At 42.8% G+C, this 26716-nt stretch overlaps 1 protein-coding gene and 1 non-coding gene across 3 annotated transcripts; one reads left to right on the forward strand and one right to left on the reverse strand.

The window, feature by feature from the left end:
* Positions 1–2657: 2657 nt before the first annotated feature.
* Tmem216 (transmembrane protein 216) lies at positions 2658–6803 on the reverse strand. Of its 2 annotated transcripts, none has more exons than XM_071617039.1 (5): positions 6743–6803; positions 6024–6125; positions 5251–5343; positions 3493–3694; positions 2658–3241 (listed from the first exon to the last, which is right to left on the reverse strand). In XM_071617039.1, the coding sequence occupies exons 1-5, from the start codon at positions 6753–6755 to the stop codon at positions 3226–3228; spliced, it is 426 nt and encodes a 141-aa protein (XP_071473140.1). In that variant the 5' UTR covers positions 6756–6803; the 3' UTR covers positions 2658–3225. The 2 variants fall into 2 exon arrangements, with proteins under 2 accessions (XP_071473140.1, XP_027800336.1); XM_027944535.2 differs by having other exon boundaries at positions 6729–6789.
* A 16638-nt stretch (positions 6804–23441) lies between these two features.
* On the forward strand, positions 23442–23514 carry Trnaa-ugc (transfer RNA alanine (anticodon UGC)). Its single transcript has one exon. It is a non-coding gene; the product is annotated as a tRNA-Ala (tRNA).
* The last annotated feature ends 3202 nt before the right edge of the window (positions 23515–26716 follow it).

The raw sequence follows: 26716 nt of genomic DNA on the forward strand, positions 1-26716 counted from the left end.
TAGATGAGAAAGCTTAGTAGAAGTGCTATAGGGTAATCTTGGGTTTCCAGAAAAGCTATTTAAAAGCTTGGTGAAAGAAGTTTGTGCAGGGCTGAAGGTCTGTAAGCAGAGTGATCATATCATAGATTTACTATTCTGATGACAAGGAGTTCAAGGTTAACAGCATGTCATTACCCAATAACGTAACCAAGTTGATCTCTATAATCCATTTGATGTCTAAATATGAATGGAGGAAACAGCATTCAGTAGAGTCAGAGGTGGTTCACGATATCCTCTACAAAAAATGTGAGCTGGGGTTGTGGCTCAGTGGTAGAGCGAGCACTTGCATGTGCAAGGCACTGGGTTTGATCCCCAGCACCACATAAAAAAATAAACAAAGGTATTGTGTCCATCTACAACAAAAATATTTTTAAAAAAAAATTTTTAAAGGCTGGGGATGTAGCTCAGTTTTTAAGTGTCCCCAGAGTTTAATCCCTAGTCCCCCCCACAAAAAAATAAAAATAAGACAGATATGTGGGTTACTTGTAGTTCAAATTCTAAGCTGAATACCCTTGAACATAATGTGATGTGACAACATGAGTGTATCTCCTTCTGTCCCATAGAATCATATGGGTTAAATATTGTCTTCAAGACACTGGAAGTATTTGTTTCCCACAAGTTTCCATCATGGGATGAAGCCAGAAACCTAAACCTGTTTTTTCTAAAGCTTTCTCATTTGTAGTAGAGATGACCATGCAGTCCACTTACTAGCTCTAGTTGTGAGCAACTGAGCAGTCTGCCAGCTTGCATGACCAGACCCGCTCCACTGTCCCAGAACATTTATGTATTGGCCATAAAGTGGTTTTCCTCACACTCCAATGCACATGGCATCTGGCCACAGTAACTGAAAAGACTTCCCATCCTCCACTGCCTTGATTTTCGTAATACACATTACTCTGGTGTGCCCAAGAGGCCTCAACAACTTCAAGAAGAATAACCATTTATGGAGCCACCCTCAGGAAACAATGGTCTATGCTTCCACTTAACCTAATCATGTCCTCATTTTTTTGACCATTATTCTCATCTGCAAGTGGTACCTGTTGAGAAATGGAATTTTCTTCATCTAGAGACACTTATACGGCTGGGGATATAGCTCAGTTGGTAGTGCTTGCCTAGCATGCATAAGGCCCTGGGTTCAATCCCCAGCACCAAAAAAAAAAAAAAAAAACTTGTACAAGTCTTCTAGTTCCACCTGTCAGTAACCAGTTGTGAATACTACAAAATAGGGAATTAGACTTAGTTGATCTCTATAGTCCCTCTGTTTTTTTTTTTTTTTTTTTGGTACTAGAGATTGAACTCAGGGACACTCGATCACTGACCCACATCCCCAACCCTATTTGTATTTTATTTAGACATGGGGTCTCACTGAGTTACTTAGTACCTCACTTTTGCTGAGGCTGGCTTTGAACTCAAGATCCTCCTGCCTCAGCCTCCCTAGCTGCTGGGATTACAGGAATGCACCCCTCTGAATTCTAAAGTTGAGATTTTATAAGCCACCTCTACACTTCCAACTGAACTTTCCATTTATTTATCTGTGCTGCTTGAACGATAGATATAACCACTGAACCTCTAAATCAAACTGGGAGGTCAGGAAGGATGGATTCCCCTCCAGTTGGATACTAATGATTACATCAAAGCAGGGCCAGAGAAAGCAATTGTGAGAAGCAGCAGAAAATGGTATTCATGGAATTTGAGATTGAACTATCAGGGAAGCTCCTGTTGGTCTTTTTGTTGTTATTTTTTATGGCTGATGAGACCTGTCCATTGTAGTTTTTGGATAGACCCCAAGGGCAGCTGGGAGGCAACAGCATGGAGAGGAAATTAAGAAAAAGCATCAGTGCTTTGGACAGTGGAGATCATAAGACAGGAAGGAGCCTAATGACCAGGAGGAAAAAAAGCCAAGTTAAAAACCATCATAGAAGATTTAAAGGTCAATATTTTTTTAGTAAAAGCAGATATTTTAGGATTACATCTGAAAACAGACACACAGGCCTCAAGGTTTCCTAAAGTGGATGCTGTCTTTCATGGCTCCTGGTGTCTTCTTGGGACAACAAGATACAGAACAACTCTAAATGTGTAAGATGAAATGAAATGCATTCTGCTGTCATATATAACGAATTTAAGATTAAATTAATTTTTTAAAAAGAGTTCAAAAGCTATCTGAAGAAATGATACATTTACCTGGGTACCATTTTTTCCAGTTTTTTTTAAAAAAGAAGAAAGTATGTGTTCCTTTAATTCAAAAATTTTACATCAATGACTGAAAAGGAAATGTGTGTGTTGAGTTTAGAATGTTTCTTCCAACAACACATGGCCCATCTTGGAAAGGAGTTCCAGTTATCTGTAGGAGCAGTGGAAGACAAGACTGACTCTGAGGCAGAGGGAGAGCATTTAAGCAGTCTTTTGCAAATAACAACTGAAGACAGTGCCTTTCAGGATTGATTCAGGCTGCAGCTTAAGGAAGACAATCAGTGGGACACCATTTCATCACTGCCTTTGTGTCACACTGTATTACTAAGCACAGCCTCAGAACATACTGCTGTGATAGTCTTTACCTTCTCTTGGAGAGGATGAAATTCTAGGAACAGGTGTCACAAGGAAAAGGCTGCCAACCCCACAACAGAAAATACATATTTATTATAAAATAGTGTTTGCTTCATGATCAGAGTAGAAAAATAATACCATAAGCTACTACAAAGGTTCTGGAGCTCAGTGTCCTTGAGAGACGGGGTAGGAGGATTTTGCATCATTCTGGGAGCCCACCACCATGAAGCTCTCTGTGTGCATACAGGTCAGATGTGGCACAGCACATATAGGGAATATATTGCTCGGGTCCTCCTGGAAGCCCAGGGAGTCTAGATGGTCCACACAAGATGCTCTGGCCACAACAGTCAAAGAGGAGAACTTGAGGTCAGCAAGAAATTGTTCTGGGACGGACCAGGTTGGGGATAGCCTTGCCCCTCCCTAGAATGGAGTATAGAAGAGTCTCTGGGGCTGACAGTCCTGGTCTAGCCAGTCATGCCCACTGGCCTTCTGTGGGCTGGACACCCAAATGTCAGTGCTGAGGAAAAGCCGTACAACCTTTCCAGGCCAGTGGTGACCCCCGCTTCTCACAGGTGCAGGCAACAGTACCAGAAGTATATATGTGTGGTGTCAGCCTCAGCTGCAGGCTGAAATTTTTGTACTTCAAATCCTGTCCATACTGATGGCAGAAAGAAAAAGAAAATGTTAAAAGACCAGTGAACAAGAACAGCTGGTCTGAACTGTTTCATATTCCAAGTCTCTCAGCCCTAAACAACTGGAAGAATTCCAAAGAAGGGACCTTCCATCTACCAGAAGTGGGAGAGGCCGTCCCACAGAAACCCCCTTAAATATAGTCCTCTAGACCCCTCAAGCCTCCAAAGAACAAGGACTCCCTCCCTGGGGTGGGAACCCGGCCCTCAGCAGCAGTACCTGGAAAAAGCAGCTAGGGTAAGCACCTCAAGCAGCAGCTCTGAGCCACAGAAGAAGAGCAAGATGCCGTTCATGATGGCTTCCAGGCGGAGTACGTAGGTCTGTAGCAGCAGGTAATAGGAGGCCATCATGGCAGATGGGAAGGTCAAGGCCACACTAATGCCAAGTGGCATCTTTCGCTGGCAGAGGTTTCCCTTTGTACCTGTCAAACATAGCCCATGGAGTCACCTCCAAGTGGCCTACCTTCTCTGGCCTCAAGGGAAAGGTGGGAAGGATATGAGGGACTGGCAAGCAGAGAAGTACTCTGAGGGGAGGTGCACGTTTACAAGTGAATCCCACTGTCCTAAAAAGCTTGGGGGAGTTACAGGTTTGGAGTCATTTACTCCAGGGGTCCTGCTTCCAGTCTGGCTCCCACACAAAGTACAATGGGATCTTCAGAAAAAGAAAAACAAAAGTGTAATTATAAAAATGATATAATCATTGAAAATTTTTCAACTACTTCAAAAGGACTTTTAGAAAATATAAAAAGCATGCATTTTTATATACCAGAATGTATAAAAATATCTGTTCCCCACACCCTCTTTAAAACTTGATATTGTAAATCTTTATTGTTGCCCGTCCAATGGGTGAAAAAAAATGCTGCCTTATTGTTTCCATTTGCTTTTTATTATGGAATTTGGGCTGCTTTTCAAATTTACTGGTCCTCTGTAATTATTCTCACTTGAACTATTAGTGTCCCTTTTTAACATTATTTTGTCTTTTCCTTAGTGACTAATGTGAGCCTTTTTTCTCCTTTCCTGTATGTTTCAAGGACTTTTCCCTCAGCTTGTGCTTGAGGGAAAAGTTTCCAGGGATGAGACAGTCTAGTTAACAAGGGTTTTACTCTCTATTTCTGAGAATATAAAACTTGTGCAAAAGAGATTCTTATTCAGCCAGGTACAAAGGTATGTGCCTGTAATCCAGGAACTTGGGAGGCTGGGGCAGGAGGGCTGCAAGTTCAAGGCCAATCTGAGCAACCTAGTGAGACTCTGTCTCAAAATTAAAAATGGGACTGGGGATGTAGTTCAGTGGTAAAATGCTCCTGGGTTCAATCCTCAGTACTGCAAAAAGAATTAAAAAATAAAAAAGTCCTCATCCAGAGAAGTAGAGAGGATCATAGTGCTGTACAGGCATGCCTCGGCACCAGACCCGGTTAACAGTTTAATCCATTCTCCCAAGCAAATCATTAAGAGAAAACAGGCATTCTCGCAGTAGTTAGGCAACTGCAAAGGAATTATCTAAGATATCATGCTACTGCCTGCCTTTACCCCTGCAGAGCAACAGATACATAAACCCTGACCCAAAATATAAAGCAGCAGCTTGAAGCTGGGGATATGGCTCAGTGGTAATGGCATGTGTGAGGCCCTGGGTTCCATCCTCAGCACTGGGGGAAAAAAAAAAAAAAAAAAAAAAAAAATATATATATATATATATATATATATATATATACACACACACACACAAACACACACACATATGTATGTATAAATATATACACACACATACATACATACACATGTAATATACATTTAAATACACACACATATTTATGTATACATATAAAGTGGCAGCTTGATGCTTCAGAGAGGGAGTAATGGAATATACCACCAGATCAAATCTGTAACAGTGAGCCCAGGTTATGCACTTTGTCTTGTTAATCAAGTTACAGATACCAGCTTGCCTCATAAGGAATGGAAATATTCTCTGAACAACACTTACCAAAAAATAGTCGAATTACTTCAATTCCAAGATAAAGGAGGAGCATCACCACATCCAATACTAGGTTGGCTGTTGGATATGGCAGCAGGAGACCTGCCAATAAAAAGCCAGAGTCTACAAACAACATATAACAACACCCACAAGAATTGCCATATACTTGAGAACAAAGAGGACATAGTCTTAGCTTTCCATGAACTACTTAGGGAGATATGGGCATTATTACAGCCTCAGGAAATGTTATCTCATAGTGTGACTATGTCTATTAGAGGGAGGCAGCCTTTTACTTCTAAGTCTATGGGATCTCCACTTCAAAATGACTGCATATACAGGGATACTGAGGCCACTGCATAGTTTCTGAGGGTCACCAATGGGCTGAAACTGGGGTTCAGCGAAGAAAAGTGATAGTAAAGAGGCAGATGGAGAAACCTACGTTTCCCAAACTTCAGAAATTCTTGTTAAAGAGTTTCCAGGGCTGGGACTGTGGCTCAGCGGTAGCTACTTGCCTTGCATGTGTGAGGCACTGGGTTCGATTCTCAGCACCAAGTATAAATAAATAAAATAAAGATCTGTCAACAACTAAGGGGAAAAAAAAAAGAGTTTCCTAAGGAATCATTCTCAAAGAAGCCATCTGATGGAGAGACTTCAGCCTTGTAGTGAAGAGGAGATGCTGGGGGCAGAAAAGAACAAAAAGTAAGAAGGTTCTTGATAAGAGTTTGCTCTGAGCTGAAGTGAGAAAAGGAAGCTGGGGCAGGGGTAGTCAAGCCCAGGCTTACCTTTATACAGGAATATGAAGAGTTCTAGCAGGAAATAGGTAGCATAATACCACCCATTCAGGAAAAACAAGATTTCCAGGGGTGTTGAGGACAACCGGTTACCTGAAAAGACATGCACAGAGAAGTGGGATGGGTGGAAGGAACAGCTGAAGCTCTGTTCCTTGTATGTTTCAATGTCTAACCTCGAGAAAACATGAGGTCACAGCCAGTGAGATGGGTTACTTAAAGGCACTTCCGATTGCTTTTAATGAGATGGTGGGGGTGAAGGGTGTGGTATTCATGAGCTTCCTCTCCTTCTTTCCCAGGAATTACTGTCAATACTGCTCTTTTGGCTTGCGAGGAGAAAGTCAAAAATAACTCAGAGGTCATCATAGCTGCTAGGCACCTCAAAGATGTAACCCCGTCACTACTTGGGAGGAGAAATCAGGATGCAGAGACCAGCACTGGCCTGTTCCAAGCCAGAAGATTCGTAACTGAGCCAGCCCAGAATAGGCCCAGGCAAGGATGTAGGGGTACAGTATATGAGACTTGCACCTGGACACCTTCATGCACTCAAGGTGGGCGGGGTTGCGACACCCCACCTTGCAAAGGGAGGAGCGATGTCCCTAACACTTGCGAATGGGAGATTTAGGTCGAGCTCTGGAAAAGAAGGAGGGTAGCGGGGCTGGCGGATACCGATGGGATCGGGACCAGAGACTCACACACCTCCGAAATCTCACCTCGCGGCGCCATCTTCAGTCCCCATGGAAACTGCGTACGCGGCAGCAGCCGCTCCCAGAGCAGGGAGACGCTGCCGGAAGCAGGGGACGGAGCGGCCCGGCTTCTGGCCCCTCTGCCAACCTGTGGTACTCTATGGTTACCCCCCCGCGCGATGGCGGGTCCACTACGCATGCGCGGGAGGAATCCAGCAAATGGCGTTTGGTCGGGTGTTAGCGTCACCCTGAGCGAGAACAGTGGCAACTCTCGAAGCCTATTGTCCGCAATTCCTGGGGACAGAGGCAGGGCCAGCTTTGGACACTCCTTATCCTGGGTTACAGGACTTTGAGCATAAGAGGCTAGTTGCTGTAGTGTCACCAGAGGATGGACCCTGGTCCCACGATTCTCTTCTATCAGCGTGTGAAAAACGAGAAACGGTACGCGCGACGGTGCTGTACAGATGCAGGCCGGAGGTTAGACGTTGTCCTTCCTGCGGCCGATTTATGTACTAGGAGTTACAGTCACCAGAGTGAGTCGGAAATAGAGCGTCTTTTCCAGGAGCAGAAATAAATGAGACATGCAAAGCTAAAACGTGGTCACCAGACTCATAAAGTGCAATGGAAGTTGAGAGGACAAAGTGCTCCCAGGTGGAAATTGAAAGAAGTTTCCAAGAGATTAGCCCTTTGTCAGTCAGGGCATGGCAGGCAGGTAACAGATGGCAAACTTGAACTGGATAATTGGAGAAGAGTGACTCACCTGGCTAGTTGAAGTGTGGGTGGATCAGTCTTGTTACCTCTATAGGCTTGAGCAACTCCCTGAACCTGGAGAAAGTACTGTGTGTAGCGGGCCTCTCACCGGGCCTGGGAAGGCCTGGGAAGCTGGTGGGAAAATGTCCTACCTTTATGCCTCCCGACTTCTTCTGCACCCTGATCTCTGCTTGAGCATTCCATTGGCAAAACTGCAGGCTAGAGGACAGGGAAAGCCCTACTGGGGATTGAACCTGGGGATACTCTACCCCCGAGCTACATCTTCTGCCTTCTTTTATTTTTTGAGACAAGTTTTCACTAAATTGCTGAGGTTGACCTTGAACTTGCAATTGTCCTGCCTCAGTCTCTCAAGTAGCTGAGAATTACAGGCATGTGCTACTGCCTCAACTTCAACTACATTTTATTAGAGTCCCTCTAGCAAAGTGATAAATAAGGAGAAAAGGGGTTCAGATCTTCCACCCCCATCTCTATTACTTACTAGACAAAAGCTATTAGACAAATTCCTACTCTGAGCCTCAGATGGAAGGAAGATGGGCCAGTTACTTATTTTGTAAATAAAGTTTAAAATGGGGGCCATTTCCATACCCAACATTTACTTATTAGGTAGTATTTTTGCATTGTATGATGAAAAGTGACTTAAATAACATCTAACTCTTTAAGAAAAATATTGCTGATCCATGTCAGAGTATGCCACAATTCCATAAGTAACAAAAATGGACACTGAGACCAAATCACTCACAACACAGCAAACAACAGAAGCCTCAGCATGGCAGCCTGGATCATCTGTCCTCAAGTCTATGAATAACTCAGTGAGCCCAGATGGTGGCATGAACAATCAGTTTTGCCACAGCTGAGAAGCCCAGGGCCAAGGGCTCAACACATTTTTTTTTTTTTTTTTTTTAGCAAGCAGCAAATCAGACTAAGCCCCTTCCTCTGGGGAAGGAGAAATTGCACAGTAGTCACATGGTTGCCTTGACCTACTGAACTATCTGTGTGCTCAGTATTAAGGCCTTTGAGGACCCTCAGTAAGAATGTACAGGACTTCTGCGGGCCCATGGCAGACTGTTCCAATATCCAGTGGCCTTATTAAACTGATTATTCCTGATGGGTCATGCTAGATACATCTGGCTTTTTATGTACATAACACATTAACAGCATTTTTACTTCTTTTTCAATCCTTATACCTTCAATTTCTTTTTCTTGCCTTATTGCACTAGTTAAGACCTCCAATATAAAGTTGAGTAGAAGTGGTAATAATGGATATTATCTGAAATACTGTCTCCTTTTTTTCTCTCTTTCTTTCTTTCTTTCTTTTTTTTTTTGTGTGTGTATGTTGGAGATCAAATTCTTAGATCAAATTCAAGGGGAAGTATTTAATATTTCATCATTAATATATACTATAGATTTTTATAGATACTCAGAAGATTAATAAAGTCTATTTTTAGTTTGCTTAAAGGCTTATAGCACATTTTATTAAGTGCTTTCTCTGTATTTATTGAGATGACCATATGATTATTTTTCCTTTTACTCAGCTAATATAATGGATTATTACATTGATTATTCCATTGTATAACCAATCTTACTGTTCTGGAAACAAACCATTTGGTTATTAAATTGTGCAGGAAAGAGTTAAAATAGGCCAGGTGTAGTGATGCATACCTTAATCTTAGTAACTTGAGGCAGTAGGATCTCAAGTTGGAGGCCAACCTGGGCAAATTAGAGAGACCCTGTCTCAAATTTTTTTAAATTTATTTATTTATTCTAATTTGTTAAACATGACAGAAGAATGCATTTCTTTTTTGTTTTTTAATATTTATTTTTTAGTTATAGATGAACACAATATCTTTATTTTTATGTGGTGCTGAGGATCGAACCCAGTGCCTCATGCATGATAGGCAAACTCTCTACCCCTGAGCCACAACTCCAGCCCAGAAGAATGCACTTCAATTCATAGTACCCATATAGAGCACAATTTTTCATGTCTCTTGGTCACAAAATAGAGTCACACCATTATTCGTGTCTTCGTACATGTACGTAGTGTAATGATGTCCTTCTCATTCCATCATCTTTCCTACCCCCTGCCTCTTCCCTTACCCTCCCTTAACTTTGCCCTATCTAAAGTTCCTCCATTTCTCCCATGCTCCCCCCACATCTCCATTATGGATCAGCATCTACGTATCAGAGAAAACATTCAGCCTTTAGTTTTTTGGGATTGGCTTACTTAGCATAATATTCTCCAACTCCATCCATTTACCTCAAATGCCATGATTTTATTCTCTTTTAATACTGAGTAATATTCCATTGTGTATATATACCAGTTTCTTTATCCTTTCATCTACTGAAGGGCATCTAGGTTGCTTCCACAATTTAGCTATTGTGAATTATGCTGCTGTAAACATTGATGTGGCTGCATCACTGCAGTATGCTGTTTTTGAGTCCTTTGAGTATAAACCAAGGAGTGGGATAGCTGGGTCAAATGCTGGTTCCATTCCAAGTTTTCCAAGGAATCTCCATACTGCTTTTCATATTGTTTACATCAATTTACAGGCCAGCAATGCATGAGTGTTCCTTTTTTCCCCACATCCTCGCCAATACTTATTGTTGTTTGTATTCTTTTTTTTTTTTAGTTGTAGTTGGACACGATAGCTTTATTTTATTTATTTTTATTTGGTGCCTAGAATCGAACCCAGGGCCTCACACATGCTAGGCAAGTGCTGTACCACTGAGCCACAACCCCAGTCTGTGTTGTTTGTGTTCTTAATAGCTGCCATTCCGACTGGAGTGAGACGAAATCTTAGTTTTGATTTGCATTTCTCTAATTGCTAGAGATGTTGAACGTTTTTTCATGTTTGTTGATTGATAGTATGTCATCTTCTGAGAAGTGTCTGTTCATTTCCTCCCATTTACTGATTGGGTTATTTGTTTGTTTGTTTTTTGGTGTTAAGTTTTTTTGAGTTCTCTATATATCCTAGAGATTAGTGCTCTATCTGATGTGCATGTGGTAAAAATTTGTTCCCATTCTGTAGGCTCTCTATTCACTTCACTGATTGTTTCTTTTGCTGAGAAGCTTTTTAGTTTGAATCCATACCATTTATTGATTCTTGATTTTATTTCTTGCACCATAGGAGTCTTATTAAGGAAGTTGGGACCTAATCCGATGTGATGAAGATTTGGTCCTACTTTTTATTCTATTACTCTGGTTTAATTCCTAGATCCTTGATCCACTTTGAGTTGAGTTTTGTGCCTGGTGAAAGATGGGGGCTTAATTTCATTTTGCTGCATGTGGATTTCCAGTTTGCCTAGCACCATTTGTTGACGAGACTCTCTCTTCTCCAGTATATATGTTTTTGGCGCCTCCTATCTCAAATTTTTTAAAAAAGAGCTAGAGTGTAGCTCAGTAGAAAGCATTGGCCTAGTATTCATGAGGCCCTGAGTTCAATTCTCAGTACAAAAAAAAAAAAAAAAAAAAGTTGTGACAATACTATCCTAGAAAGGCCTGTTGGCAAGGTTGGCTCTTGGCTGGCATTTGGGAATTTGGAGTTTGGAAGCGTTCCCAAGAATCCAAAGTGACCTCCTGTGCCTAAACTGTTCAAAGAATGGCTTATAATGAAAATCTGTTTTCCTTCAGGGAGTCTGGAATTTTGGTACATGGTAGGCAGAATGTGCCTGGGTAATCAGCTCCTGATAAAAACCTTAGACACTGAATCTGTGAGTTTCCCTGTAGACAACATTTCATGTGCGTTGTGGGAACTCTTTGCTGAAGGATTGAGCAGGACTGTGATTCCGCTAGGAGAGGACCTTGGAAATACATTCCTGCGCTCCTTGGACTGCAGCCCACGCATGTTTCTCCTCTGCTGATTCTGCTTTCTTTTTCCCCTGTAAAGTCACAGCATGAGTACAACTGCATGCCAAGTCCTGTGAGTCCTCCTAGCAGTGCATGAACCTCCCTGTGGTCTCAGAGGCTCCCGGTACAGATAGATTATCTTTCTTATATTACTGAACTTCATTTGTTAATATTTTTTTCAAGTTTTTACATATGTTCATGAGAGATTAGTCTGTAATTTTACTTTCTTGCCAGAACCATGTCAAGTTGTGGATCAAGGTTAAGTTAGCTTCATAAAATGAAAGAAAAAGCTTGTCTTCTCTTTTTAATTCCTGGAAAAGATTATAAGTATTATTTTTTATTTAAATATTTGGAGGAATTTATTGATGAAGCCATGTAAACCTGGAATTTGTGTGAGTGTGCACAAATTCAAAATAACCAAATCCTGCCAGGCGTGGTGGCATATACCTGTAATCCCAGAGATTCTGGAGGCTGAGACAGGAAGATCTGAGTCCAAAGCCAGCCTCAGCAAAGGGGAGGCACTAAGCAACTCAGTGAGACCCTGTCTCTAAATAAAATATGAAAAAAAAAAAAAGGGCTGGGGATGTGACCCAGTGGTCGAGTGCCCCTGAGTTAAATCCCTGGTACCAAAAAAACAAAACAAAACAATAAATAAAATACAAAATAGGGCTGGGGATATGGTTCAGTGCTTGAGTGCCCCTGAGTTCAATCCCCGGTACCTCCCTCCACCCCGGACAAATTCCTTTAATATATGTAAAATCACTAATATCTTCTTCTTTTTTTCTTTGTACTGGAGATTTAACCCCGAGGTGCTTTACCATAGAGCTACATTCCCAGCCCTCTTTTATTTTCTGTTTTGAGGTAGGGTCTTGCTAAGTTTCCTGGGCTGACCTGGAACTTGCCATCCAACCATGTCAGCCTCCTGAGTCACAAGCATTATAACCATGGGCCACTGCACCAGGCTTTCTTCTTTATTTTCTGATAAAAAGGGCATCACAGACATTTTGATATAGGTTGGGTTTTAATTATCATTCAGTTCAAAGTATTTTATGATTTCCCTTATGGGTTGTTATTTGTCTTATGGATTATTTAAGGGGTATTGTTTCATTTCTAAATGTTTAGTGGTTTCCTAGTGTGGTACTCCCTTGCCTTCAGCTGGGTATTCATTCTTGAGCACCTTAGGTGGGATAATAAATAGACTGGGCATTTCCGCCTTTCAGTGCCTGCAGTGTTGCACTTGGTCAGTAGAGGGCACTGGAGGAACAGTGCAGGAAGATGAGGGCTTGCTTCCTGGCTTCACTGTGCTCTGGTTAGCTTTCCATCAGGAGTGCATGTGTTGGGGGACATCTGGTGGTGCTCTGCTCCTCTTCATGCCACAGGCAGGCACTGGGAAAACTCGCGGACTTGGGCGAAGCTCGGTGCTTACCTTGCTAGGGCTCTCCTGTCAAGGTTGCTGCATACTCCAGGCCTTGCACCCAGGGCTAACCTCTGTGCACCTGCCCTACCGCCTTGGCTTACCTATGCCCTGGATGGTTTTAAAACCCAAAGCCCTCCAGGAATGGATGCCTTGCTCCACAGCAGTGTCCCACCTCCCTCTGTATGTCTGCTCACTAACTCAGTTTTTCCGCTCCCCTCAGAGTTGACTCCGCATGCGCTGTGTGGACTACAGGACTCCAGCTCCTTGCGAATCTGCACAATGGCCTCCGCTCACTGGGTCTAGGAGGGGTGTTCCTCATGCCTCCCAACATGGGTGCTGTGTGCTCTGGGCCTTGTTCCTGCAGGCGATGTCCCTATGCTACTTGCACAACTGCCCACTCGCCTCGGTTGCTGTGTCCTGGAGCAGGGGCTGTATCTTGCCAGGCAACTGTAAATCAGCTCTGGCAGCAAACCAGTGGCAAACCAATGACTTTTCTCTAATACTCAGTGGACTACAGTGTGGTCTGAACGCAGCCTGGGGAAGGGGACTCTGTCAAGTCAGTTATTTTTATTTTATTTAGTTGTGGATGGACACAATATGTTTATTTTATTTGTTTTTATGTGGTGCTGAGGATTGAACCCAGCCCCTCATTCATGCTAAGCAAGTGCTCTCCCACTGAGCCCCAGCCCCAGCCCCCTCCTTGGCTGTTCTTCTCTTCACATCTTTATAGTTCTTCTATCATCATTTAATAATTCCTCCTCTCCTCCATACTGCGGACTGAACCCAGGGACACTCCACTACTGAGCCACATCCCCTATGGCCTGACCAAAGAAGCAAAATTACCTTTTCAAACAAATTCAATAACATTTAAGTCCTTGCTCAAACCTTCCAGAAGTTTTCACCTCCCTCAGAATAAAACCCAAAGTCTTTTTTTTTTTCTTCTTCTTCTTCTTTTCTGGTACTGAGGATTGAACCCAGGTTTGTTCTACCACTGTGCTACACCCCCAGCCCTTTTTATTTTTTATTTTGAGTCAGGGTCTAAGTTGCCCAGACTGACCTTGAATTTGCAATCCTCCTGTCTCAGCCTCCTGAGTGGCTGGAATTATAGGTGTGTACCTCTTCGCCTGGCTATTGCTTAATAATTCTTCATTAAACTTGCCATGTGAGGTTGGGGTGTAGCTTAGTAGTAGAGTGCTTGTCTAGTATATCTGAGGCTCTGGGTTCAATCCCTAGCAACACAAACAAACAAACAAACAAACAAACAAAAACCTTTCCATGTTTCAATTACTGTGTGGTTTCTGTATCCTGATCTGGCCCAGACCAAATCATCTACCTATCTTACTGATTTCTAACTCAGCTCCATTATTGTCAAAGAATAATAATAATAATTCTTCTCCTCCTCCTCCCCCTCCCCTCCCCCTCCCCCTCCCCCTCCCCCTCCCCCTCCTCCTCCTCCTTTCTTCTTTCTTCTTCTTTTTTTGGTACCAGGGATTGAACCTGGAGTCACTTAACCACTGAGTCACATCCCAGAGTTTTTCTCTTTTGACAGAGGCTCTTGCTAAGTTGTTTAGGACCTCACTAAATTGCTGAGGCTGCCTTTGAACTCACAGTCCTCCTGTCTCAACTTCCCCAGCCACTGAGATTACAGGCATGCGCCATGGCACTCAGCAAAGAAATTCTCTTTATTCTTTAAATTTATTTAAATTTGTCCTTTTAAATTTGTTGAGAATTGTTTTATGGCCCAGCATATCTTGCTTATTGGTAAATATTCTTTGTATTTGAAAAATTATCATTCTGTATTTAGATATTGTAAGTGAATTAATTGAAAAAAACAGAAAAATTGAAAATAATCTTCATTTGGGTGCAGTGGCCCAAACCTGTATTGTCAGCTGCTTGGGAGGCTGAGCCCGTAGCATTGGTTGAGCCCAGAAGTTGGAGACCAGCCTGGGAAACATAGGGAAACCTCATCTCAAGAAAGGATGGAAGGGTCTGGGGATGTGGCTCAAGCCATAGCGCGCTCTCCTGGCATGTGTGCGGCCCGGGTTCGATCCTCAGCACCACATACAAAGAAAGATGTTGTGTCTGCCAAAAACTAAGAAAATAAATAAAAATTCTCTCTCTAAAAAAAATAAAATTATAAAGACCTCTGTTTAAAAAAAAAAGGAGGGCTGGGGATGTGGCTCAAGCGGTAGCACGCTCGTCTGGCATGTGTGCGGCCCGGGTTCGATCCTCAGCACCACATACAAACAAAGATGTTGTGTCCGCCAAAAAACTGAAAAATAAATGTTGAAATTCTCAAAAAAATAAAAAATAAAAAAAAAAAGGAAGGAGGGATGGAAGGAAGGAAAGATCTTTATGTTTATTTACTCAGATACTCAATATTTCTGTTGTGCTTCATTCCTTTCTGAGGATCCGAGTTTCCATCTTTTCATTTCCCCTCAAGCCAAAGAAAACCTTTAGGGTTTCTTATATTAGAGGACTGTTGGCAGTGTGGGGCCTCAGAAAATTATACTCCAAAATGAAGGCCTCTGAAGCAAAGTTTCTCTCGGTTTTTTTTTTTTTTTTTTTTTGCCTGCATGTCTTTTGCTCCTTATTGTCTCCCAAGGCAAGCCCTAGAAACTAGAACTCTGTTCTCCAAGACAGATCACATAACCCAGAGCCCCCTTTCCCCAAAGCCAGCCATAAAACCTAAAAATATTCTTCTAACTCTCTCTCCTTAAGCCCCATAGTCTTTCCTTATAATACTGTCCATAAAGAAATCAAGAGCCTCATTCTAGAGAGACCTTGCCTCACACCCAAGAGGAGGAAATGCTAGAACCCGGGGCTGAGAGCATCTTAGCAGACAGGCCTGGGTCTGTCTGGGTGCCCACACCGGCTGTTTCCATCAGCTCAGACCCTTCTTGTGCAGACACATTTGTACCAAGCTGTCCCTCTTCATTGCACCTAAGCGTGAACATGGATGGTTCCTTCCTGTCCTTTGGGTCTTCCATCTGAAGTCTTATCTCATATAAAACTAAGGTCAAATAAATGTGTTAGCTTTCCTCTTGTCCACCTGTTGTTTGTTACAGGGGTGCAGTCCATGACCTGGCGTGATGGGCAGGAAAGGAATCATCCCTTTTCCATCCCTACACCATCCAGTGCTCTTAGTTTTCTTGTATATGACAACATCTTATTTCAGCTTCATTCTTGAAATTTTGTGGGTTTTTTGGTTTTGTTTGTTTTGCAGTACTGATGATTTAATCTAGGACCTTGTGCATGCTGAAGTCAATTTTTGATGAATATAGAATTTTGAGTGAATCTTTTACCTTTAACATTTTAGAGTTATTCTAAAATACTCTTTTCCGGCCTGTGATTTCTAGTGAAAAGTCAACTAAAAGCTATTCCTCTGTGTGTAGTTTGTGGTTTTTCTCATGCTGCTTTCAAGATTACAGGCGTGTGCCACCACACCTTGGGCAAGGTGTGGTGGCACACGCCTGTAATCCCACGCACTCAGGAAGCTGAGGCAGGAAGATTGCAAGTTCAAGACCAGCCTCCCAACTAAGAGAGGCCCTAAGCAACTATGAGACTCTGTATCAAAATGAAAAACAAAAAGGGCCAAGAATGTATGTAACTCATTGGTTAAGTGCCCCTGGGTTCAATCCCAGTACCAGAAAAAAAAAAAAAGATTTGTTCTTGGGGTTTGGGCTTAGTAGTTAGAACATGTGCTTGACATATTTGAGGCCCTGGGTTTGGATCCCCAGCACCAAAAACAAACAAATAGATTTGCTTTCCATCTCTAGTTTTCAATACTTTGATGATGATATGCCCAGATATACCTTTGTGTGTGTGTGTGTGTTTGTTTCAAGTTGTGTTTACCGAATATCTCAAATCTGTAAATTTCTTTCACCAGATTTGTGAAATATTTGGCTGTTATTTTTTAAAATATTTTTTCTTTTTTTATTGATTTTATTTTTTTAAATACACAACAGCAGAATGCATTACAATTCTTATTACTCATATAGAGCACAATTTTTCATATCTTTGTATATAAAGTATGTTCACGCCAATTCATGTCTTTATACATGTACTTTGTGTTTTTTTGCATTACAATTCTTATTGCACATATATACCACAATTTTTCATATTTCTGTTTGTATATAAAGTAGGTTGATTCCCAGTTTGTGTCTTCATACATGTACTTTGGATAATGATGTAAATATTTTTTCTGCTCATCTTTCTCTCTGCCTCCTGGGGCCCCAGTGACTGTGTGTTAGGCTCTCTGATGTTATCTAACCAGGCCCTGAGGCGGGTGCTGTTTTCCTTTTCCTTTATTCTTCTGTTTGGATAGTTTCTGTTGTCTGCCTTCCTCTAGTTCATTGATCATTATTGTATTTCCTCTTAAAATCTGTTTTTTCAAAAAATAATTCGTTTCATGGTTGAGGTTTCCTGTCTTTAGGCACTAAAAACATATTTTCACAGAAGTTTTGATATCCTTGTCAGTTCCAATATCTGAGATTATCCGAATTATCCCAGATAGTGGCAGATTTGAGTGTTACATTGCAGGGACTCTGGTTTCTGTTATTTTTCTCCCAAGTTTCACGGGGTAGTTACCTTGGGTGGGTAGCACTGCAAACCAGGCTTAGAGTTCCTGTTTCATTATTGTTATTGTTTTTCCTTTTGCAATGCTGGGAATTGCAGATGCTCTACCATTGAGCTACACACCGAGCCTACATTGCTTTTCTTTAAAGGGGTTGCTTTGAGTGTGAATCGTGTATGTGTAATTCAGAGCTTTGAAAATGACTTACGTAGGTAAAATCTGGGAATTTCCCTGTCTGGCTCTTTCCTTCCCCGGATTCCCATATTTCCTGACTTCTGGGGCCTAACTCGGGGCTCCTGTTCTGTGGTCTTCTACCGGCATGCCCTCCACAACGCGCTGTTGCCCGGTGTTCAAAGTAGACAGCCGAGTGGTCCTCGGTTCTTGGGTGTTAATGCCTGAGATTAGGGCACTACCTGGGTGCAGGACAGAATCACAGTGAGATACAGAGCACTTAAAGCAGGTTTATTGCAAAGGGAAGGTACACATGGGAGTCCGAGATAGCAAGTCAGTAAGAGGCCGACTGTGCAGGAATGGTTGGACTTGGGGGCTTTTATTGGAAGGGTGTGATCTCCAAGAGGTCTGAAACTTTGGCGTGACAGTTCGTCACTCCTTTTCCAGTGCTGGTGCAGTTGTTGCCCTTTGTGGAGAGAGGCCTATGCCTATGCCTGTGTCTGTGCCCTTGGCTCCTTTTGCCCTTTCTGGTCTGGTGCCACCCAGGGAAGCCCTTATTGCCCTCAGCTGACCTTGGTGCTGCCAGTCATAGCTTGTGCTACCTTGAAAACAGGATGTGTGCCCTGCGAAAGAGGATCCATGCCAATTTGCTGGCCGCAGGTCCAGGATGATGGGTTTTGGGTTACTTGCCCACCCACCCAGATGGATCTCCTCCATAGCCCCACCCAACACAATAGAAGGCGGGATTCCTGTGCTTAATGGTTACCTCCTTGCAAAATGGGGTGGGTCAATGCACGATGGGTACTGAGTCCTCTGCGCCAGGAGACCTTTTACAGTCATCCTCCTTTCTCTGGTTCCTGCCCATTCCTCGCTAACTGCTGCATGCTAACAGCTTTGCCTGATGCCAAGGTACCAGCAGCAAACATAAGAAAGGTTTCCAGCATCATACCCCCGACCCCATCACATGGGCAATGCACGTCATGACAAGGTTGGAGGGAGGGACCTCCTACACGACGGTGTGAAAACCCAGTCCCCACATGCCCCCGTAAAGACAACAGCTTCCTCTTGTGTGTATGGGCTCCCTGGTGACTGCCTTCCCTTCATTTTGCAGTGTCTTCTAGTAGCTGCCTTTTGTGTCGTGCCCAGATTTCATAGCTGTAAGTGGAGCGACTCCTTCCTAGGATCTAACTCAGCCATCACTGGACACAGAGTCCCGGAGGGTAGTTCAAATAGTCTTTCCTCCATATTTTCGTATATTTTCTGGAGCATCCCACCCTAGATAACTCCTTGCCTGCTTTTTCCAACATTTGGATCTTGTTTCTATTTTCTATCTTTTCTCTGGTTTTATATAATATGATCCTATCACTTAGCATGTTAGTAATTTTCTTTAGATGCAGAAATTATGTATAAAAAAAAATCTCAGCTTTTCTAGTTTGTTTTTCTTCCACCATTTCCGTTACTAGACACATAGAAGGGAAGCTGGTCATCTTAATCCAACCAGAGACTATATGATGTGGGACTACAGTGAGAGATTCTCTTTTCCTTTTCCTCCCCCCTCCCTACCCCCCAGTACTGGAGATTGAACCCAGGGGACTCTACCACTGAGCTACATCCCCAGCCCCCCCCTTTTAAAAAAGAATATATATATTTTAGTTATTGATATATCTTTATTTTATTAATTTATTCATGTGGAGTGCTGAGGATTGAACCCAGTGCCTCACACGTGTGAGGCAAGAGCTCTACCACTGAGCCACAACCCCAGCCCACATCCCCAACCCTTTTTATTTTTTGTTGTGAGATATGGTCCAAGTTGCCCCAGGATGGCCTTAAACTTGTGATCCCCACTACCTGTCCTCCCAAGTCGCTGGGACTACAGGCATGCACCACCATGCCCTGCTTTAGCACTGTACTTTTGATGAGCCTTAGCCTGTCTGTTTGTGTTTCTAGTGAGGAGCTCCTTTGAGCCCTCAGATGAAAGCCCTGTAGATGCACCCTGGCCCTAGTGGGCTCTTAATTCTAATCAGCAGCAAATCAGTCAAAATTTCTCTGCTTTTCAGAGTTTGAGGCTTAGTTTGTTATAGCTTCTACCTCAGATTTTTGGTAAATATCTCAAGCCAAAAGTTTGTTGTGATTTTAAGGCTCCTCAAGTCCCTAGTTTTGCTCCTCCGGTGTTATGAGACTGCTCAGTGCCACTGGCTTCTCTGGTCATCGGCTTCTACCCTCCGGGCAGTGCTTGGATTGTTAGCCTCTTGCTCAAATCCAGAATCAGCAAATGCCCCAGGAAAAAGCATGTTGCAATGCTCAGCTCGCTTCTCTGTGATCATCCCTACTCTAGAATTTTGGGCCCTCTGGTTCTCCTTCCTTCAGCAGCTGAGACTTTTAAAATTTTATTTGGTTTTGCTAGTTCGTGACTGGAGATTGGGTTAGCTAGAAGCAACTTCATCCTACTAAAAGTGGAGAACTCTGTAAGCACTTTTAAAGTGCTCATTTCCTCCCTCTGAACTTCAAACATCAATGCTCCTTAGGAGTTCATTTATATCATATCATAAAACATTGCTGCTGCTAAGAGAATAAGAGGGGAAATGAAACGTTTCCTCTATAGTCACAACAGTGTGTGTGTGTGTGTGTGTGTGTGTGTGTGTGTTACTGGGGTTGAACCCAGGGCCTTGTAACGCAAGGCAAGCTACCAGCTGAGCTCTGTCCCCAGCCCTACAGCGCTTCACTTCTGACACACAGTGTGTGGGCTTTGCCTACCTACTACTTCTTGGACACCAGCTGAGTGCCTGTAATTCCATCCGGCACTACCTGGAGTCAGCTTGAGAGACCACAGGACTGCCTCTGCTCCAGATGCCAATCCCAAGTCCCTGCCTCTGCACCTCTGACCCAATGGCTATAAATCAGGGGTTCCCACAATACTCAGGGATCCTTGAGTTCAGTGATTATTTGTTAGGATAACTTACAGAATTGTCTACACAAACTAATGCACTGCCTTGAAGGAAACAAGAAAATAATTTATTCTAAGCCAAATATGAGTGACCTGGGCCCCAGAAGCACAGATGCCCTGAATGAGGGTTCCAAGGAAAAGAAGTTGTAATCACGTTTATAGGTAGAGAACAAAGATAAATGTAAATCAATACATTCAGGGAACACATGGATTACATGGGTGGGCAAGGTAAAGTGGGAAAATTTTGGCTACTGCACTAGATAGTATCTTACTGCATTCTTGGGGAGAAGATCAGTCAAATGAGGGGTCTGTTTTTTGTCAAGCTGTGCATAGTTAACAAGACCAAACACGCATCCCAGAAAGCTTACCTAATAGTCATGAGAATGTTAGGTAAGATACAAAAGTTAGAAGCAATGACTTGTTTTGAAAGGCCCCATATGGCCCTTATTTCATAAGCCTCCCTGTGCTTATCTTTGTTTTTTTCCTCCATTTGAGGAGTTGTCCAGCTGGTACTTGTTTGAAAAATTCTATTGTAATGTGGTTTTTGCTTTTGTGTACTGAGGATGGAACTCAGGGCCTCACACATGCTAGGCAAGTGCTTTACCACTGAGCTACATTCCCAGAAACTTAATTTCACAGAACTCAGACAAATAGTTTACTTACTAGATTGCTGATATATGATAAAGGACACAACTCAGGAGCAGCCAGATGGAAGAGATGCCCAGGGCAAGGTGTGGAAAACAGTCAAAGACTTTTCGTGCCGCCTCCAGCTGGGGGTGCTTCACTCCTAGTACCTGGATGTGTTCACCAGTCTGGAAGCTCTCTGAGCCCTGTCCTTTGGAGTTTCCACAGAGGTTCCGATACTTGTGCACAATTGACTCGATCTTTGGCTTTGGTGATTAACTCAATCTCTAGGTCCCTTCCCTCCCCAGAGGTTGGGGTGGGGATTGAAAGTTCCAACCCTCTGACCACATGGTTGGCACCCTGGCACCCAGCCCACATGGGGGCAATCCAAGAGTCCCCGCCACCATCATCATCAACATACAAGACACTTGCCACTTTAGAAATTCCAAGGAGTTTAGGAACTATGTACAGAAATCCAGGCAGAGAACAAATTTTAAAAATTATGTCCCCAGAGTTATTGGCGGGTGGTTTCTTCTGCTCTCCTTCAGAAGAATCTGATAAAGGCACCACTGCCCTTGGAACAAGGCTCTTGATTGGGACATCTTGCTGGAGAAGAAGGGAGACACAATACTGACCAAGAGTGTCAAGCTGGCTCCCAGGACAAAGGAGATGGCTAGTTTTATTCAGGTGAAAGGGTCTTTGCAAGGGGACTAAGGTTTAGGAATGCTAATTGAGTTTAGGTATACTTCATAGTTTTTTCCCCTGCACTTTAACTTTGCAGGACGCGTAGTTAGCCAGTCATTCTGGCGCCAAATATTGCATATCTCTTCTCTCTCATGTCGAAGTTGCGTCCTATATAAACATCTCTGTCTTGTGCTAAGGATGAGTTGCAGCAGCAAGAGAACAGTTAAGAGAACACACAGGGGGAGAGTAAAAGAAAACACAAATCATGGCAAGTAGCAGTTTTATCCTTTTTTTTTCTTTGTCCTTCAAGAATTATGAGGAGGGCTTCCAGGTTCTAATGAGATATCTGTTTTTTTTTGTTTGTTTGTTTGTTTGTTTGTTTTGTTTTTTGAGGCCAATACGACTGAGAGTGGGTAAGTTGGAGAGGGCGTGTATCATGCTCTTCATAGTTTACAAGCCATGAGTCAAGGCCTAGGAGCGCATTTGCCCTTTGTCTATGCTAATCCCTGTCTCATTCCCTTCTCAAAGATTTTACTCCCTTAAAGAGTACTGCTTTTTTGGGGGTCTCTGGCTGTCCCAACAATGTAAGCAAACAAAAAAGTGAAATGTTTTTATCACCTATTCCCCATAATCACAAATGTGCATAAAATGCATATGCATATTGTCAAAGATTTGAAGTAAGTGATTGATATAGGATGATAGCAATTTTTTCTGTGTAAAAATGTTTCTGCAATATTATTACATTGTCTGTTGAAAGTTGTCAGGTTACAAAAGTCAATGACCAGAAGGCTTGTTGTTCCTGAAGGTGAACTAAGGACTCCCAAGAATGTGTTGTGGGTCAAGGAGGAGGGAAGCTGGCCACCTTCCTATCTCCAGTCTTTAGGAGGAGATCAAAGCAGGACAGCCTTGTTTGTGCAGCCAAGCCATGTACTCAAAACATGTGAAGGACCCGTCTGTGCCCTCGGCGTGCCATCTATCCCGCAGGTACTTCCTCCTGCTTGTGGGCGGGTGCGGTTCTCCATTATATCCTGACCCGCCACTGCCCACGAGTATGTCCGTAATAAAATATCCAAACCCCCTCTGTTGAGTCCTCCAAGTTCTTTCTCTGGAATCAGTATAACAGCATGCTGGGGGCTTTGCAAACCTGGGGTTGAACAGAGGTATGTAAGGTCTAGGGATCTAAAGTTTAGGTCTCGGGGTAGAGCACTTGCCTGCATGAGCAAGCCCTGGGCTCCATCCTAGAACTGCAATTTAAAAACAAAGTTATGAATAAATATAGATTTTTAAGGAGAAGTGGTGGAACCACGGCCTCACACATGGGAGGCAAGTGCTCTACCATTAAGTTATACCCCCAGTCCTATAAAATTATTTATTAAGAAAGGATCTTGGGGCTGTGGCTCAGCGGTAGAGCACTCGTCTAGCATGTGCGAGGCCCTGGGTTCGATCCTCAGTACCACATAAATAAATAAAATAAAGGTATTGTGTTCAACTACTTCTAAAAAATAAAATTAAAAAAAAAAAAGAAAGGATCTTATGGGATGGGGTTGTAGCTCAGTGGTAGAGCGCTTGTCTCGCATGTATAAGGCACTGGGTTCAATCCTCAGCACCACATAAAAATAAATGAAATAAGGATATTGTGTCCATCTACAACTAAAAAAAATATTTAGAAAAAAAAAGAAAAGATCTTATGGGGCTGGGGATATAGCTCAGTTGGTAGAGTACTTGCCTTGCATGCACAAGGCCCTGGGTTCAATCCCCAGCACCACCACCACCAAAAAAAAGGATCTCATGGGCTGGGGTTGTGGCTCAGTGGTACAGCTCTTGCCTAGCATGTGTGAGGCACTGAGTTCAATTCTCAGCACTGCATAAAAATAAATGGATAAAATAAAGGTTCATCAATGTCTTTAAAAAAAAGAAAAGAAAGAATAATTGCTTAGTTGCTGAGATAGAGGCTGGCCTGTACCTTGTGATCCTCCAACTTCAGTCTCCCAAGTAAACTATGATTTAAGGCAGGCATCACTGTGCCTGGTTTAAACTTTTTTATAACTTGAATTTTGTGCCATGTGACTATATTAACTATTAAGGAAAACACACATACTCACATGCGCGCGCACACACACACACATCCGAGAGTCTTATAGGGCCAGAAGGTGACATAAATATTATGAATGAGGAAACAGGTAATTGGTTCTACTTTGTTAGCTGTAAAGACAATAGGAAAGAATCTAGCCCTGATTTATTTTGGGGCACAGAAAATTGCCTATTTAAAAAAATTATTTTTTAGTTGTAGATGGTCACAATATCTTTATTTTGATTTTATTTTTATGTGATGCCAAGGATTGAACCCAGGGCCTCACGTGTGCGAGACAAGAACTCTACCACTGAGCTACAACCCCAGCCCCGAAAATTGCCTATTTATTTAAGAGATTGCCATGAGCAAAAGGCTCTTAATGTTCCTGTTATTTGTGATCCCTATATTTTTGTGAAGAGATTTAAAATTAGGCTGTTGTTCAGCTTTTTCCACAAAAGTATAATAAATGCAGATGATGGCTTTGTTAGAACTTTAGGCATTTCATTAGTTTTGTTTTTCTTTTTTCTTTTCTTTTTTTTTTTTGAGATAGGGTCTTGCTATGTTGTCCAGGCTGGTATCAAATCATGGGTTCAAGGGATCATCCTGCTTCAGCCTCCTGAGTCGCTAGCTAGTATAGCTAGTTGTGCACCACAGGGCCAGGCTTACCTTTTCCTTTTTAACTTGTCAAAATCTTCATGTCTGATTGACTGTTTTTGTGTGTGGTGCCACAGTCTGGCTGGGCACAAATGCCTCAGTCTGGCTGGGCACACAATCACGAGCCACCACACAGCTTGTAGATTCAAACAGCAACTCTTTATTCCCGAACTCACACCAGCCGTCTACAATCACGTTCTGGGGAAATCCATGTTCTCTGCCCAAATCCACCTCCACTGGGCTTCTGTCTCCCAAAATATACTGTCTGAATCCCGTGAGAACTCAAGGGGAACTCAGGCAGCAGGATACGCCCTATTCCCAGCAGGAATAATCTTAAACCTTAAACCTGGAACCTAAACCGGGAACGCCCTAATCCGCCTTGGTCCTTGAGCAAGGTCACCTACATTCAATGTCACTGCAACATGGGGTACGCTGGCAAGGAAATTGTCATACCTACTTGGCTAATGGCTCCCAGCAGTGTGGTGCTGGGGATTGAACTCAGGGCCTTGTGCCTGTGGGGTAGACACTCTACCAACTTGCTATATCCCCATCCCTACCTAGACTCTTCCTTGTGAGGGGTGCTAGGGATTGAATGTAGGACTGCTCTACCACCGAGCTATATACCCAGCCTTTTTGATTTTTTCTTTTGAGACAGGGTCTAAGTAGCTGAGGCTGGCCTCAAACTTGTGATCCTCAGCCTCCTGAGTGGCTGGGATCACAGATGTGTCCACAGTCCCTATATTTTTTCAATACTCTTCCCACAGGATTTATTCCAGTCTTCTAAAGAAGTCAGCAAACTATGGCCTGAGGCCAAATTCAACTTGTTTTTGTTTAGCCCTTTACAGCTAAAAATAGTTTTGACATTTCTACATGGTTGAAAGAATGAACAAAAGAATATTATGAAATTCAAGTTTCAGTGCCCATAAATAATTTTATTGGAATATAGCCATCATGGTTATTCTTTTTATGTACTGTATCATCTATGGCTGCTTTCATGCTCCTTTGTCAGGGTCAAGGAGGTTCACTATAAAAATCGGAAATATTTGCTGTCTGGTCCTTCACGGAAAGTCTGCTGCTGACCCTGTGCTAAAGGGCTCTGAATGAGAGTCTCACAGAGCCACTGCTGTTTGGTGTGATAGACTCACTGCATTAATAGCGCCTGTTTTTGATCACTCTTTCTTGTATCTATGCCTTTTTTTCCCCTTTGGTGCAGGGGATTGAATCCAGGCCCCTGAGCATCCCAACACATGCTCTTCCACTGAGCTCCACTCCTGCCCTTAGCCATACCTTCTGTCTGGAATCTTGTATTACTTTCCACATAGGCTCAGTCACATGACTCGCTTTGCCCAGCGGGAGTCTAAGCAGAGGCTCAAAATGGTATTGCACACTGGAGATTTTTCTCTCCTGCTCCTCTGCCTCTGTGGTGTGAACAGACCCAGGCTAGTCAACTATAGGATGAATCATGTGACTCAGCTGAGTAACCTGTCATTTCACCTGAGGTCATCATAGGTTAGCCAACATTAAGGACCTCAAGATCATCACAACTGCTTAGCCCACCCACAGCTGACCACAGACAGACATGTGAGCAGGTCCAGCAGAAACCACCCAGACCCAGCCCAGATCAGCTGAACCCCAAGACTCTGGAGCCAGGGAACTGTTTTTTGTTGTATCCCACTTAAGTCTGCCAGTGGTCTGTCACACATTATTTTGCTACCAGAAAACAGCACATGAATTTTTATTTTTACTGGTTTTTTTTTTTTTTTTTTTTTTTTAGTACAGGGGATTGAACCCAGGGGTGCTTTACCTCTGAGTCATATCTGCAGCTCTTTTTATTATTTTTAAAAATTTTTTAAGTACCAGGGATTGGCACTGGACCCCTGAGCCACGCCTCCAGCCCTATTCTGTATTTTATTTAGAGACAGAGTCTCGCTGAGTTGCTTAGTGCCTTGCTTTTGCTGAGGCTGGCTTTGAACTTGTGATCCTCCTATCTCAGCCTCCTGAGCCACTGGTCTTTTTATTTTTGAGACAAGGTCTTGCTGAGTTGCTAAGGGTCTTGCTAAATTGCTGAGGCTGGCCTTGAATTTGTGATCCTCCTATTTTAGCTTCTGGAATTGCTGGGATTAGCATGTGAAATTTTTTTTTTTTGTACCAGGGATTGAACCCAGGGGGTGCTTAACCACTGAGCCACATCTTCAGTACCTTTTTTTTTTTTTTAAATAAATATTTTTAGTTGTAGATGGGCATA

The sequence above is a fragment of the Marmota flaviventris genome, chromosome 9, assembly GCF_047511675.1.
Source record: "Marmota flaviventris isolate mMarFla1 chromosome 9, mMarFla1.hap1, whole genome shotgun sequence".
NCBI lineage: Eukaryota > Metazoa > Chordata > Mammalia > Rodentia > Sciuridae > Marmota > Marmota flaviventris.

Excerpts from the sequence above, each read along its gene's own strand:
- Tmem216 (XM_071617039.1), bottom strand. Across the intron at positions 5,344-6,023 it reads CTTCATATTCCTGTATAAAG|GTCTCCTGCTGCCATATCCA; the intron begins GTAAGCCTGGGC and ends TTTTATTGGCAG. Across the intron at positions 3,695-5,250 it reads AGTAATTCGACTATTTTTTG|GTACAAAGGGAAACCTCTGC; the intron begins GTAAGTGTTGTT and ends TATGTTTGACAG.